At 51.1% G+C, this 16,146-nt stretch overlaps 1 protein-coding gene across 1 annotated transcript in view; it reads right to left on the bottom strand.

Moving 5' to 3' along the window:
• The window catches only part of atp6v0a2a (ATPase H+ transporting V0 subunit a2a), a gene marked incomplete at its 5' end in the record, with an annotated part of 17,728 nt that extends 2,333 nt beyond the window's left edge, over positions 1-15,395 (bottom strand). The window contains 17 exon segments of the mRNA XM_080528751.1: positions 322-435; positions 1,066-1,276; positions 1,957-2,075; positions 2,468-2,558; positions 4,066-4,223; positions 4,813-4,952; positions 5,789-5,939; positions 6,715-6,768; positions 6,770-6,931; positions 8,844-8,937; positions 9,085-9,167; positions 9,405-9,531; positions 9,783-9,877; positions 10,573-10,704; positions 14,544-14,641; positions 14,962-15,040; positions 15,279-15,395. Of these exon segments, the coding sequence (XP_080384877.1) occupies positions 322-435; positions 1,066-1,276; positions 1,957-2,075; positions 2,468-2,558; positions 4,066-4,223; positions 4,813-4,952; positions 5,789-5,939; positions 6,715-6,768; positions 6,770-6,931; positions 8,844-8,937; positions 9,085-9,167; positions 9,405-9,531; positions 9,783-9,877; positions 10,573-10,704; positions 14,544-14,641; positions 14,962-15,040; positions 15,279-15,395 (2,025 nt within the window).
• Positions 15,396-16,146: the final 751 nt, after the last annotated feature.

Here is a 16,146-nt window from a genome sequence, read left to right as displayed (position 1 = left end):
TCCCCTGCGGCCCCCCTCCCCCCCCCTCCTCACCCTGCGGCCCCCCCCCCCCCTCACCCTGCGCCCCCCTCACCCTGCGGCCCCTCCTCCCTCCTCACCCTGCCCCCCCCTCACCCTGCGCCCCCTCCTCCCCCCCCTCACCCTGCGGCCCCCTCCCCCCTCCCCTGCGCCCCCCCCCCCTCCTCACCCTGCGGCCCCCCCCCCCCTCCTCACCCTGCCCCCCCCCCCCCCTCCTCACCCTGCCCCCCCCCCCCCCCCCTCCTCACCCTGCGCCCCCTCCTCCCCCTCCTCACCCTGCGGCCCCTCCTCCCCCCTCCTCACCCTGCGGCCCCTCCTCCCCCCCCGCTGGGTCCAGTACAGGTAGAGGGGTTTCCCCAGCAGCAGCAGGGGCACACACAGCAGGGCCACCACCAGCAGGAACACCTGCAGCCCTGTCTGTACACACACACACACACACACACACACACACACACACACACGCAGACACACACACACACACACGCAGACACACACACACACACACACACACACGCAGACACACACACACACACACGCAGACACACACACACACACACACACACACACAACAGTGGGTTAGATGTGGTAGAAGGTATCAGGGTAAAACAGCTGGTTGGTCACATCAGCAGATTAACTCAGATTACGACCAGGGTCAGAGGTCAAACACAGGGTCAGGGATCAAACACAGGGTCAGAGGTCACACACAGGGTCAGGGGTCACACACAGGGTCAGGGGTCAACACAGGGTCAGAGGTCACACACAGGGTCAGGGGTCAAACACAAGGGTCAGAGGTCACAAGGGGTCACACACAGGGTCAGGGGTCAAACACAGGGTCAGGGGTCAAACACAGGGTCAGGGGTCACACACAGCGTCAGGGGTCACACACAGCGTCAGGGGTCACACACAATGTCAGAGGTCAAACACAGCTAGGTGGAAAAGTACAGTTAAACACATCCAGCGACCCCCAGAGTCAGACCCCTAGACCCCCTCCCAACCCCCCCCCCCCCCAGCCCCCCACCCCAGAGCCCCTCCCAGACCCAGACCCACCTGTCCGGGGTAGAGCGGGGCGCTGTCCCCCCCCTGCATGAGGAACATGTTGATGAAGTTGATGAGGATGCTGGGGGCCGTGCGGGAGTCCTGGGGGGCGAAGGCCAGCCACTTGTAGACCACCAGGACCACCAGGTACCCAAACACACTCTGCAGGAACAGCAGCTCTGGAAGGAACTGCACCAACACCAGGAACCTCTGACCGAAGTGTCTGGATGGACGACAGAGGGGGGGGGGGGGGGGGGGGGGGAGAGGGATGATAGAGGGATGATAGAGGGATGATAGAGGGATGATAGAGGATGATAGAGGATGGGGGAAGAGAGAAGGAGACACATTGAGGTGTCGAGGCTTTCTATCAAAACCTCTATCAGCTACAGGGAGGGGAGGGGCTACAGGGAGGGGAGGGGCTACAGGGAGGGGCTACAGGGAGGGGAGGGGCTACAGGAAGGGGAGGGGCTACAGGGAGGGGAGGGGCTACAGGGAGGGGCTACAGGGAGGGGCTACAGGAAGGGGAGGGGCTACAGGAAGGGGAGGGGCTACAGGGAGGGGAGGGGCTACAGGGAGGGGAGGGGCTACAGGGAGGGGAGGGGCTACAGGAAGGGGAGGGGCTACAGGGAGGGGAGGGGCTACAGGGAGGGGAGGGGCTACAGGGAGGGGAGGGGCTACAGAGAGGGGCTAGAGGGAGGGGAGGGGCTACAGGAAGGGGAGGGGCTACAGGGAGGGGCTACAGGGAGGGGAGGGGCTACAGGGAGGGGAGGGGCTACAGAAAGGGGAGGGGCTACAGGGAGGGGAGGGGCTACATGGAGGGGAGGGGCTACAGGGAGGGGCTACAGGGAGGGGAGGGGCTACAGGGAGGGGCTACAGGGAGGGGAGGGGCTGGTCTCTGCTCACAGGTGGTTGAACACGCTGAGCACCACTCCGAAGCTCATGTGGACGACCCCGATGATGACGGACATCTTCATCTTGTAGGAGTTCAGGAAGGACAGGCGGTTCACTGCCAGGTTCCAGATCTGGGGACAATGAAAGACTGAAGATTTAAAGCTCTGTGTGTGTGTGTGTGTGTTTCTGTGTATCCTGGGTGCTGTGTGTGTGTGTGTGTGTGTGTGTTTCTGTGTGTGTGTGTGTGTGTGTGTGTGTTTCTGTGTATCCTGGGTGCTGTGTGTGTGTGTGTGTGTTTCTGTGTGTGTGTGTGTGTGTGTGTGTTTCTGTGTATCCTGGGTGCTGTGTGTGTGTGTGTGTGTGTGTGTGTGTGTGTGTGTTTCTGTGTATCCTGAGTGCTGTGTGTGTGTGTGTGTGTGTGTGTTTCTGTGTATCCTGGGTGCTGTGTGTGTGTGTGTGTGTGTGTGTGTGTGTGTGTGTGTGTGTGTGTGTGTGTGTGTGTGTGTGTGTACTGTACACTCACAGGGTCGATGCCAAACGGGTAGGGTCCGTTGAAGACGCCCGTCACGTTGGGGTCCAGGGTGAGCAGGGCGCTGGACTGCAGGGTCTCATTCCTGCAACAAGAGACGAGGCTGTGAACACGTCACCACGGCAGGACGCTAAACCACATCACAATACAGTCTGGCATATGAGACATCTACTACCCCCCAGCACTGCGTCTCCTGAGACACCTGCTTTCCCCTGTACTGTGTCCCCCAAGACTTCTACTGCCCCCCTTGTACTGTCTCTCCCATGTCTAAAAAAAAAAAAAACTTTATTAAAATGTTTCTTCTTCTATCACGGAGACTGCCAATGGCCCCTGGCCTGAGCTGGATTACTCTTCCTGCTACGACTGGTGAACTGATGATTCACTTGCTTAGTCAAATGTATCGATTGTAAGTCGCTTTGGAATAAGGCGTCTGCTAAATGCCCAACATGTAAATGTAAATGATCCTCATGTCGGGATCTGATGTAATGATCGGACTTTTCTTTCGAAAGATGTGAATACAATACATTTCTGTGTTGTTGAAAATCAACGACACATCGCTAGTAAACTAACACATCTTGTTTTGTGAGCCTGCTAACAATATAAAGTAGTGTTGTAGTTAACTAGGTAACAATGTAAAGTAGTGTTGTAGTTAACTAGGTAACAATGTAAAGTAGTGTTGTAGTTAACTAGGTAACAATGTAAAGTAGTGTTGTAGTCAACTAGGTAACAATGTAAAGTAGTGTTCTAGTTAACTAGGTAACAATGTAAAGTAGTGTTCTAGTTAACTACTAGGTAACAATGTAAAGTAGTGTTCTAGTTAACTAGGTAACAATGTAAAGTAGTGTTCTAGTTAACTAGGTAACAATGTAAAGTAGTGTTGTAGTTAACTAGGTAACAATGTAAAGTAGTGTTCTAGTTAACTAGGTAACAATGTAAAGTAGTGTTGTAGTTAACTAGGTAACAATGTAAAGTAGTGTTCTAGTTAACTAGGTAACAATGTAAAGTAGTGTTCTAGTTAACTAGGTAACAATGTAAAGTAGTGTTCAAGTTAACTAGGTAACAATGTAAAGTAGTGTTCTAGTTAACTAGGTAACAATGTAAAGTAGTGTTGTAGTTAACTAGGTAACAATGTAAAGTAGTGTTGTAGTTAACTAGGTAACAATGTAAAGTGGTGTTCTAGTTAACTAGGTAACAATGTAAAGTAGTGTTGTAGTTAACTAAGTAACAATGTAAAGTAGTGTTGTAGTTAACTAGGTAGCATTGGGGGATTACTCACCCAATCCATTGTGTTGTTGCAGTATTCTGGCTTGACTAGCGAGTTTGTGTCGTGATTCTCAACAACGTTGAAACGTAGTTCCGTGTTTCAAAATGCGGACATGCGACATGCGGACCAAATGATCAGACTGTGTCACATATGTGCTCCTGGACTAGCTTATGTGGGCGTATGCGTAGGTGTGTGTGTGCGGGCCGTATGGGGGCGTAGGTGTGTGTGTCGGGGCGTAGGTGTGTGTGTGTGCGGGGCGTATGGGGGCGTAGGTGTGTGTGTGACGGGGCGTAGGTGCGTGTGAGTCGCCAGCGTCTGTCTGACTCACGTCCACTGCTGCTGGGTGAACATCGCACTGACGCTCCAGCCCGACCCGAACACGTTGAGCGACTTGGAGAAGCAGTCGTTGTAGATGAGGCCCGTGTACACGGAGAACACCCCCATCATCAGGATGATGTAGCGGCCCGCGAACACCGTCACCCAGATCTGAGGGAGGCCAGAGTAACCATAGCAACCATAGCAGTAAGGCCAGAGTAACCATAGCAACACCAACAACAATAGCCCCAGCGTGTTGTTGGGGAAAAACATGTTTTTCTTGTCTAAAGTAATAAATAAATAATAATTTAAAAACAGGGTCAGGGTCAGGGTCAGGGGTAGGGTCAGGGTCAGGGGTAGGGACAGGGTCAGGGTCAGGGTCAGGGGTAGGGGTAGGGACAGGGTCAGGGTCAGGGTTAGGGTCAGGGCTAGGGTCAGGGTCAGGGTTAGGGTCAGGGCTAGGGTCAGGGTCAGGGTCAGGGTTAGGGTCAGGGTCAGGGTCAGGGTCAGGGCTAGGGTCAGGGTCAGGGCTAGGGTCAGGGTTAGGGTCAGGGTCAGGGGTAGGGTCAGGGCTAGGGTCAGGGTTAGGGTCAGGGCTAGGGTCAGGGTCAGGGCTAGGGTCAGGGTCAGGGCTAGGGTCAGGGTCAGGGGTAGGGTCAGGGCTAGGGTCAGGGTTAAGGTCAGGGCTAGGGTCAGGGTTAGGGTCAGGGTCAGGTCAGGGTCAGGGTCAGGGTCAGGGGTAGGGTCAGGGTCGGGTCACCTCGTTGTCGGTCCTGCGGGGCCGGTGGCTCTTCTCCGTCAGGACCATCCACAGGGCGAAGGCGGTCATGATCGCGCCGTGACCCAGGTCCCCGAACATGACCGCAAACAGGAAGGGGAACGTGATGATGGTGTAGGGCGCTGCAGAGCAGAGGGATATAGTATATAACCTGTCTGTCTGTCTACCTGTCTGTCTGTCTGCCTGTCTGTCTGTCTGTCTGTCTACCTGTCTGTCTGCCTGTCTGTCTGTCTACCTGTCTGTCTGTCTACCTGTCTGTCTGTCTGTCTACCTGTCTGTCTGTCTACCTGCCTGTCTGTTTACCTGTCTGTCTGTCTCACCTGGGCTAGCCTCTCTGTCTGTCTACCTGTCTGTCGACCTGTCTGTCTGTCTACCTGTCTGTCTGTCTGTCTGCCTGTCTGTCTGTCTGCCTGTCTGCCTGTCTGTCTGTCTGTCTGTCTGTCTGTCTGCCTGTCTGTCTGTCTGCCTGTCTGTCTCACCTGGGCTAGCCTCTCTGTCTGTCTACCTGTCTGTCTGTCTACCTGTCTGTCTGTCTGTCTACCTGTCTGTCTGTCTACCTGTCTGTCTGTCTACCTGTCTGCCTGTCTGTCTCACCTGGGCTAGCCTCTCTGTCTGTCTACCTGTCTGTCTGTCTACCTCTCTGTCTGTCTACCTGTCTGTCTGTCTGCCTCTCTGTCTGTCTACCTGTCTGTCTACCTGTCTGTCTGTCTACCTGTCTGTCTGTCTGTCTGTCTGTCTACCTGTCTGTCTGTCTACCTGTCTGTCTGTCTCACCTGGGCTAGCCTCTCTGTCTGTCTACCTGTCTGTCTGTCTACCTGTCTGTCTGTCTACCTGTCTGTCTGTCTACCTGTCTGTCTGTTTACCTGTCTGTCTCACCTGGGCTAGCCTCTCTGTCTGTCTACTTGTCTGTCTGTCTCACCTGGGCTAGCCTCTCTGTCTGTCTACCTGTCTGTCTCACCTGGGCTAGCCTCTCTGTAGTCTCCTACTCCGTAGGCCTCTACGATGCTCTGGAACCCCGAGGTGAACTTGTTGGTCCTGAGGAGGGTGGGCGGGGTCTCGTTGCTAGGGATACGGTTGACGAAGCTCGGCACCGTGGCGTCCCCTTTCCTCTGACACAGGAAGCGAAAGGTCAAAGGTCAAAGGTCAAAGGTTCAAAAACACCTGCATGAAAATACATTCATGTTAGAAATGTCACCACAGGCTTTCCGTAGCTTTACCCCAACCTCCACCCCAGCCTCCACCCAGCCTCCCCCAGCCTCCACCCAGCTCTACTCACCCAGCCTCCACCCTGCTCTACTCACCCAGCCTCCACCCAGCCTCCACCCAGCCTCCACCCCAGCCTCCACCCCAGCCTCCACCCAGCCTCCCCCAGCCTCCACCCTGCTCTACTCACCCAGCCTCCACCCAGCCTCCCCCCAGCCTCCCCCAGCCTCCACCCTGCTCTACTCACCCAGCCTCCACCCAGCTCTACTCACCCAGCCTCCACCCAGCCTCCCCCCAGCCTCCCCCAGCCTCCACCCTGCTCTACTCACCCAGCCTCCACCCAGCTCTACTCACCCAGCCTCCACCCAGCCTCCCCCCAGCCTCCCCCAGCCTCCACCCTGCTCTACTCACCCAGCCTCCACCCTGCTCTACTCACCCAGCCTCCCCCCAGCCTCCCCCCTGCCTCCACCCTCTACTCACCCAGCCTCCACCCAGCTCTACTCACCCAGCCTCCACCCAGCCTCCTCCAGCCTCCCCCCTGCCTCCACCCAGCCTCCACCCTGCTCTACTCACCCAGCCTCCACCCAGCTCTACTCACCCAGCCTCCACCCAGCCCCCCCCCAGCCCAGCTCTACTCACCGAGCCCTCCTCCAGCCCCCCCCTGCTCCACCCTCTACTCACCGAGCCCTCCTCCAGCGCCCCCCGCAGGTTGGCCAGGTCGGTGACGGGGCACGCACCACACCTCGGCGATGAGACACTTGTTGGTGACGTCGAAGCTGCAGTGGTTGAGGATGTGGTAGACGGCCTTCGTCTTCTTCAGCTGCGCCACCCAGCTGAGGGCCGACGCAGACGCCTTCTGCAGCACCTGCTTCAGGTAGTCCTCCGTGCGGTGGAGCACCTGGGGGGGGGGGGGAGGACAGGGACAGGTGAGTGTGATGCCGTCACTGTTGTCTTGGGTAAGTGCCCCTATTTCACACAGTCAAATATCTTCTCACCGTTACATATCGTTAGCCTCATAGCATAGTAGCCTAGAAGTCATGCTTCACTTGTGGTCAGCCGAGCCATCTTTGTATGTAGTGTCAAACATGCCTGTGTCAAAGAGATGACTTGGGCAGGTAGTGATGTTGGAATGTAACGAGCATTCTGATGGCATAGAGGCAATAATGCCCAGTGAATCAGCAGTGTTAGGAGAGTAGAGTTAGGCAGATATCTCAATTAGGCCAAAATATGACTTAGGCAGTTATGCTATGAGGCTAACGATATGAACCCTAGTGAGGACAGAGACAGGTGTTGGTGTTTCAGACAGACAGATGTTGGTGTTTCAGACAGAGACAGATGTTGGTGTTTCAGACAGACAGAGACAGATGTTGGTGTTTCAGACAGACAGAGACAGATGTTGGTGTGTCAGACAGACAGATGTTGGTGTTTCAGACAGACAGATGTTGGTGTTTCAGACAGAGACAGATGTTGGTGTTTCAGACAGAGACAGATGTTGGTGTTTCAGACAGACAGAGACAGATGTTGGTGTTTCAGACAGACAGAGACAGATGTTGGTGTTTCAGACAGAGACAGATGTTGGTGTTTCAGACAGAGACAGATGTTGGTGTTTCAGAGAGAGACAGATGTTGGTGTTTCAGACAGACAGATGTTGGTGTTTCAGACAGACACAGACAGATGTTGGTGTTTCAGACAGACAGATGTTGGTGTTTCAGACAGACAGAGACAGATGTTGGTGTTTCAGACAGACAGATGTTGGTGTTTCAGACAGACAGATGTTGGTGTTTCAGACAGAGACAGATGTTGGTATTTCAGACAGACAGATGTTGGTGTTTCAGACAGAGACAGATGTTGGTGTTTCAGACAGAGACAGATGTTGGTATTTCAGACAGACAGATGTTGGTGTTTCAGACAGAGACAGATGTTGGTGTTTCAGACAGACAGAGACAGATGTTGGTGTTTCAGACAGAGACAGATGTTGGTGTTTCAGACAGACAGAGACAGATGTTGGTGTTTCAGACAGACAGAGACAGATGTTGGTGTTTCAGACAGAGACAGATGTTGGTGTTTCAGACAGACAGAGACAGATGTTGGTGTTTCAGACAGAGACAGACAGATGTTGGTGTTTCAGACAGACAGATGTTGGTGTTTCAGACAGACAGAGACAGATGTTGGTGTTTCAGACAGACAGAGACAGATGTTGGTGTTTCAGACAGACAGATGTTGGTGTTTCAGACAGAGACAGATGTTGGTGTTTCAGACAGAGACAGATGTTGGTGTTTCAGACAGACAGAGACAGATGTTGGTGTTTCAGACAGAGACAGATGTTGGTGTTTCAGACAGACAGATGTTGGTGTTTCAGACAGAGACAGATGTTGGTGTTTCAGACAGACAGATGTTGGTGTTTCAGACAGACAGATGTTGGTGTTTCAGACAGAGACAGATGTTGGTGTTTCAGACAGACAGAGACAGATGTTGGTGTTTCAGACAGACAGATGTTGGTGTTTCAGACAGACAGATGTTGGTGTTTCAGACAGAGACAGATGTTGGTGTTTCAGACAGAGACAGATGTTGGTGTTTCAGACAGACAGAGACAGATGTTGGTGTTTCAGACAGAGAGAGACAGATGTTGGTGTTTCAGACAGAGACAGATGTTGGTGTTTCAGACAGACAGAGACAGATGTTGGTGTTTCAGACAGACAGAGACAGATGTTGGTGTTTCAGACACAGACAGATGTTGGTGTTTCAGACAGACAGATGTTGGTGTTTCAGACCCTTCCTGAGTCGAGTGAGGACAGAGACATGTGTCTTACGGTGTGTAAGTCCTGGATGCGGGTCCTGAGGCTGTCCATCACATCCGCCCTCTCCTCGTCACTGTCAGGGTGGGGGTAGATGTGACAGTGGTAGCTGGAGGACAATTACATTAGATTAGATTAGTCATTGGACAGCGTCACAAAGGACAGAGGAATGCTAAACATCTCTGAGGGACAGGAAGGGTAGGTAGGTTAGGGTTAGGAGAGATGCTGTGTCATAATGATAACGAGAGGTTCTTACCAGTCACAGATTTTCTGAACCTTCGACCCAATCTGCTCTCCCCAGAACGAAATAAGGAACACCACATTTTGGCTGATCTCACCCTGTAAGGTAAGGTAAGGTAAGGTAAGGTAAGGTAAATGTAAGGTAAGGTAAAGTAAGGTAATCAACACTGTAATTGCATTACAATATAACTACAGCATAATAACACAGTTATATTCCCAACATACCCCCCTCCTACCCCCCGTGTCCAGGTCCCCCCCCCCCTCACCGTGTCCAGGTCCCCCCCCCCCCCCCCCCCCCTCACCGTGTCCAGGTCCCCCCCCCCCCCCCCCCCTCACCGTGTCCAGGTCCGCCAGGCTCTCGTCTATCTGGGTGTAGCTGAGGATGGTGTAGCCCTTACACACCCGCCACAGCATCCGCTCCAACGCCTCCACCTTCCCCCGCTGGATCAGCCCCGACACAAACCTGCAACAGGAGAGAGAGAGAGAGACTCACCCCAGCTCACCCCTAGTCTCTCTCTCTGACTCACCCCTAGTCTCTCTCTCTGACTCACCCCTAGTCTCTCTCTGACTCACCCCTAGTCTCTCTCTCTGACTCACCCCTAGTCTCTCTGACAGACTCACCCCAGCTCACCCCTAGTCTCTCTGACAGACTCACCCCTAGTCTCTCTGACAGACTCACCCCAGCTTGGCTCCTAGTCTCTCTGACAGACTCACCCCAGCTTGGCTCCTAGTCTCTGCATGCTGGTGCCAGACACAGAGTCCGTCTCCACGCTGGTGAACTCTTCGTACTGGGGGCCGAGGGCCTCACGCTGCAAGGAGAAGACAGAGAACCTTATCAACACAAACATGACATGACGTCATATGTGATGTGATGTCATGTTTTCTAGAGTGTGATGTTTTTATTTCCTGTAGTTCTGTTTTATGTGATGTTTCTATGTCCTGTAGTTCTGTTCAAAATTGTTTATAACATCTGACCCTGGTGTGTGTGAAGGTGTGTGTGATCCTCAGCGTGTGTGTGTGTGTGTGTGTGTGTGTGTGTGTGTGTGTTACCCTGGTGTGTGTGAAGGTGTGTGTGATCCTCAGCGTGTGTGTGTGTGTGTGTGTGTGTTACCCTGGTGTGTGTGAAGGTGTGTGTGATCCTCAGCATGTGTGTGTGTGTGTGTGTGTGTGTGTGTGTGATCCTCAGCGTGTGTGTGTGTGTGTGTGTGTGTGTGTTACCCTGGTGTGTGTGAAGGTGTGTGTGATCCTCAGCGTGTGTGTGTGTGTGTGTGTGTGTGTTACCCTGGTGTGTGTGAAGGTGTGTGTGATCCTCAGCGTGTGTGTGTGTGTGTGTGTGTGTGTGTGTGTGTTACCCTGGTGTGTGTGAAGGTGTGTGTGATCCTCAGCGTGTGTGTGTGTGTGTGTGTGTGTGTGTTACCCTGGTGTGTGTGAAGGTGTGTGTGATCCTCAGCGTGTGTGTGTGTGTGTGAAGGTGTGTGTGATCCTCAGCGTGTGTGTGTGTTACCCTGGTGTGTGTGAAGGTGTGTGTGATCCTCAGCGTGTGTGTGTACTCTATCAGCTCCAGCAGGTTCCTCTGCAGCGTCTCCTTGTTGGTCGCCACCTGGCTGATCTCCACCTCAAGCCTCTGGAGCTGCTCCTGACCGCAACACAACCACAACACAACCATCACCTCCTGACCGCAACACAACCACAACACAACCATCACCTCCTGACCGCAACACAACCACAACACAACCATCACCTCCTGACCGCAACACAACCACAACACAACCATCACCTCCTGACCGCAACACAACCACAACACAACCATCACCTCCTGACCGCAACACAACCACAACACAACCATCACCTCCTGACCGCAACACAACCACGACACAACCATCACCTCCTAACCGCAACACAACCACAACACAACCATCACCTCCTGACCGCAACACAACCACAACACAACCATCACCTCCTGACCGCAACACAACCACAACACAACCACGACACAACCATCACCTCCTGACCGCAACACAACCACAACACAACCATCACCTCCTGACCGCAACACAACCACAACACAACCATCACCTCCTGACCGCAACACAACCACAACACAACCATCACCTCCTGACCGCAACACAACCACAACACAACCATCACCTCCTGACCGCAACACAACCACAACACAACCATCACCTCCTGACCGCAACACAACCACAACACAACCATCACCTCCTGACCGCAACACAACCACAACACAACCATCACCTCCTGACCGCAACACAACCACAACACAACCATCACCTCCTGACCGCAACACAACCACAACACAACCATCACCTCCTGACCGCAACACAACCACAACACAACCATCACCTCCTGACCGCAACACAACCACAACACAACCATCACCTCCTGACCGCAACACAACCACGACACAACCATCACCTCCTGACCGCAACACAACCACAACACAACCATCACCTCCTGACCGCAACACAACCACAACACAACCATCACCTCCTGACCGCAACACAACCACAACACAACCATCACCTCCTGACCGCAACACAACCACAACACAACCATCACCTCCTGACCGCAACACAACCACAACACAACCACGACACAACCATCACCTCCTGACCGCAACACAACCACAACACAACCATCACCTCCTGACCGCAACACAACCACGACACAACCATCACCTCCTGACCGCAACACAACCACGACACAACCATCACCTCCTGACCGCAACACAACCACGATACAACCATCACCTCCTGACCGCAACACAACCACAACACAACCATCACCTCCTGACCGCAACACAACCACAACACAACCATCACCTCCTGACCGCAACACAACCACGACACAACCATCACCTCCTGACCGCAACACAACCACGACACAACCATCACCTCCTGACCGCAACACAACCACAACACAACCATCACCTCCTGACCGCAACACAACCACGACACAACCATCACCTCCTGACCGCAACACAACCACAACACAACCATCACCTCCTGACCGCAACACAACCCCGACACAACCATCACCTCCTGACCGCAACACAACCACAACACAACCATCACCTCCTGACCGCAACACAACCTCGACACAACCATCACCTCCTGACCGCAACACAACCCCGACACAACCATCACCTCCTGACCGCAACACAACCACAACACTACCATGACCTACTACATACATACAACACTACCATGATCTACTACATACATACAACACTACCATGATCTACTACATACATACAACACTACCATGATCTACTACATACATACAACACTACCATGATCTACTACATACAACACTACCATGATCTACTACATACATACAACACTACCATGATCTACTACATACATACAACACTACCATGATCTACTACATACAACACTACCATGACCTACTACATACATACAACACTACCATGATCTACTACATACATACAACACTACCATGACCTATTACATACATACAACACTACCATGACCTACTACATACAACACTACCATGACCTACTACATACATACAACACTACCATGATCTACTACATACATACAACACTACCATGACCTACTACATACATACAACACTACCATGACCTACTACATACATACAACACTACCATGATCTACTACATACATACAACACTACCATGATCTACTACATACAACACTACCATGATCTACTACATACATACAACACTACCATGATCTACTACATACATACAACACTACCATGACCTACTACATACATACAACACTACCATGACCTACTACATACATACAACACTACCATGACCTACTACATACATACAACACTACCATGACCTACTACATACAACACTACCATGATCTACTACATACATACAACACTACCATGACCTACTACATACATACAACACTACCATGACCTACCACATACATACAACACTACCATGACCTACTACATACATACAACACTACCATGATCTACTACATACATACAACACTACCATGATCTACTACATACATACAACACTACCATGATCTACTACATACAACACTACCATGACCTACTACATACAACACTACCATGACCTACTACATACATACAACACTACCATGACCTACTACATACATACAACACTACCATGATCTACTACATACATACAACACTACCATGATCTACTACATACATACAACACTACCATGATCTACTACATACATACAACACTACCATGACCTACTACATACATACAACACTACCATAACCTACTACATACATACAACACTACCATGACCTACTACATACATACAACACTACCATGATCTACTACATACATACAACACTACCATGACCTACTACATACATACAACACTACCATGACCTACATACATACAACACTACCATGATCTACTACATACATACAACACTACCATGACCTACTACATACATACAACACTACCATGATCTACTACATACATACAACACTACCATGATCTACTACATACAACACTACCATGACCTACTACATACATACAACACTACCATGATCTACTACATACATACAACACTACCATGATCTACTACATACATACAACACTACCATGATCTACTACATACATACAACACTACCATGATCTACTACATACATACAACACTACCATGATCTACTACATACATACAACACTACCATGATCTACTACATACAACACTACCATGACCTATTACATACATACAACACTACCATGACCTACTACATACATACAACACTACCATGACCTACTACATACATACAACACTACCATGATCTACTACATACATACAACACTACCATGATCTACTACATACATACAACACTACCATGATCTACTACATACATACAACACTACCATGATCTACTACATACAACACTACCATGACCTACTACATACATACAACACTACCATGATCTACTACATACATACAACACTACCATGACCTACTACATACAACACTACCATGATCTACTACATACATACAACACTACCATGATCTACTACATACAACACTACCATGACCTACTACATACATACAACACTACCATGATCTACTACATACAACACTACCATGATCTACTACATACATACAACACTACCATGATCTACTACATACATACAACACTACCATGACCTACTACATACAACACTACCATGACCTACTACATACATACAACACTACCATGACCTACTACATACATACAACACTACCATGACCTACTACATACATACAACACTACCATGACCTACTACATACATACAACACTACCATGATCTACTACATACATACAACACTACCATGATCTACTACATACATACAACACTACCATGATCTACTACATACAACACTACCATGACCTACTACATACATACAACACTACCATGATCTACTACATACATACAACACTACCATGACCTACTACAGTTTTACCATGATCTCCAGGACGTGTTTCGGCGGCGGGGCGACTGGACTGGTGTCGTCTTCTGGAACAGCGATGTTCGCCTTCCTGATCTCCCTCAGAAGGTAACCTGTCACAGGACACACCCAGAACACACAGCTGTCACACACACACACACACACACACACACACACACACACACACACAGCTGTCCTAACAGAGGTCTCTTACCCAGAATCCTCTCTGTCTCCTCACACAAACAGCTGTCTTACCCAGAATCCTCTCTGTCTCCTCACACACACAACTGTCTTACCCAGAATCCTCTCTGTCTCCTCACACACACACAGCTGTCTTACCCAGAATCCTCTCTGTCTCCTCACACACACACACACACACAGCTGTCTTACCCAGAATCCTCTCTGTCTCCTCACACACACACAGCTGTCTTACCCAGAATCCTCTCCATCTCCTCACACCTCTTGATCTCGCTGACAAAGCGGCGCTGGAAGGAGCTGACACTGGGGTTGAGCTGAAACCAGAGACACACACACACACACACACACACACACACACACACAGAGGGTGAGGTCACCGCCACCACAAAAACAAGAAAAAAGCAATAAAATGAGGAAATATTACTTAACATCAGTAAAAGATGTCTTAAACTAACTAACTAACACACACACACACACACACACACACACACACACACACACACACACACACACATCTCTCCCATCTCTCCCCCATCTCTCTGATATACTCACATCTCTGAACTGGACCAGGCCCATCTCTCCCAGCTCGCTGATGCAGTCGTAGGCGGAGCCGGACTGCAGGAACAACTGCGCCAGGCACATCTCCTCGCTCCGGAACACAGAGCCCATCTTCTCTCTCTCCTCCTCTCCTCTCTCCTCCTCTCCTCTCCTCCCCGGGCCTGCAGACTCACACTACGACGACCGAAGCAGCGCAGAGAGCACCCGGCTCATCTATTCAACAACACGAACCCACAAACACGTCAGCTCGGCGTCTCTCATGCCCCGCGGACGCACAAAGGAGGAGACAGAGGAGCACAGAAGGCTTATTATTGTCTCCTTACAGAGGAGGTTCTCTCAATCTGAACTAACGTCCTGCAGCCGTGTGGTCCCGGGTCAGACACGGCGGGTAGCAGCAGGCGGTCCAGCCTCTTGAACAGACAGATTGTGATCAAACGCAGAGTAGAGACAGACAGTCACGCACCTATCGGTCCTATGGCATGGAGGTGTTGTTATAACGGTGTTATACTCGGTGTTGTAACGGGTCATCCTGGACCTTTAAACGCTGCTGCCTACCGTCGCCGCAGGGTCGCGAAACACTGTAGGAGAACAGGCGAGGACTCATATGGCCAAAACATAACACATGCATACATATTATTATGAATGCATTATTAATTATGTAAGTCTAATCGGAATAGTGCTAAGTCCTGAACAGAGCCGCGGGTTGATCAGAACCACCGTGTCTCTCTGCTGCCGCCCGGCTGGAGGAGGCTGCGTTCGTACGTTCGCTTTGAAAATCTGACCGGCACTCATGGAATGCCTCTCGTCCAATCAAATGACTCGGTCCCTTTATGACGTTGAGCCCAGTGTGCGCTCCGGCGCT

Source organism: Nansenia antarctica (genome assembly GCF_963989245.1).
Source record: "Nansenia antarctica genome assembly, chromosome: 4".
NCBI classification, from domain to species: Eukaryota; Metazoa; Chordata; class Actinopteri; order Argentiniformes; family Microstomatidae; genus Nansenia; species Nansenia antarctica.
The sequence above is the reverse complement of the archived record's forward strand: the minus strand, read 5'-3'. Positions and strand labels throughout refer to the sequence as shown.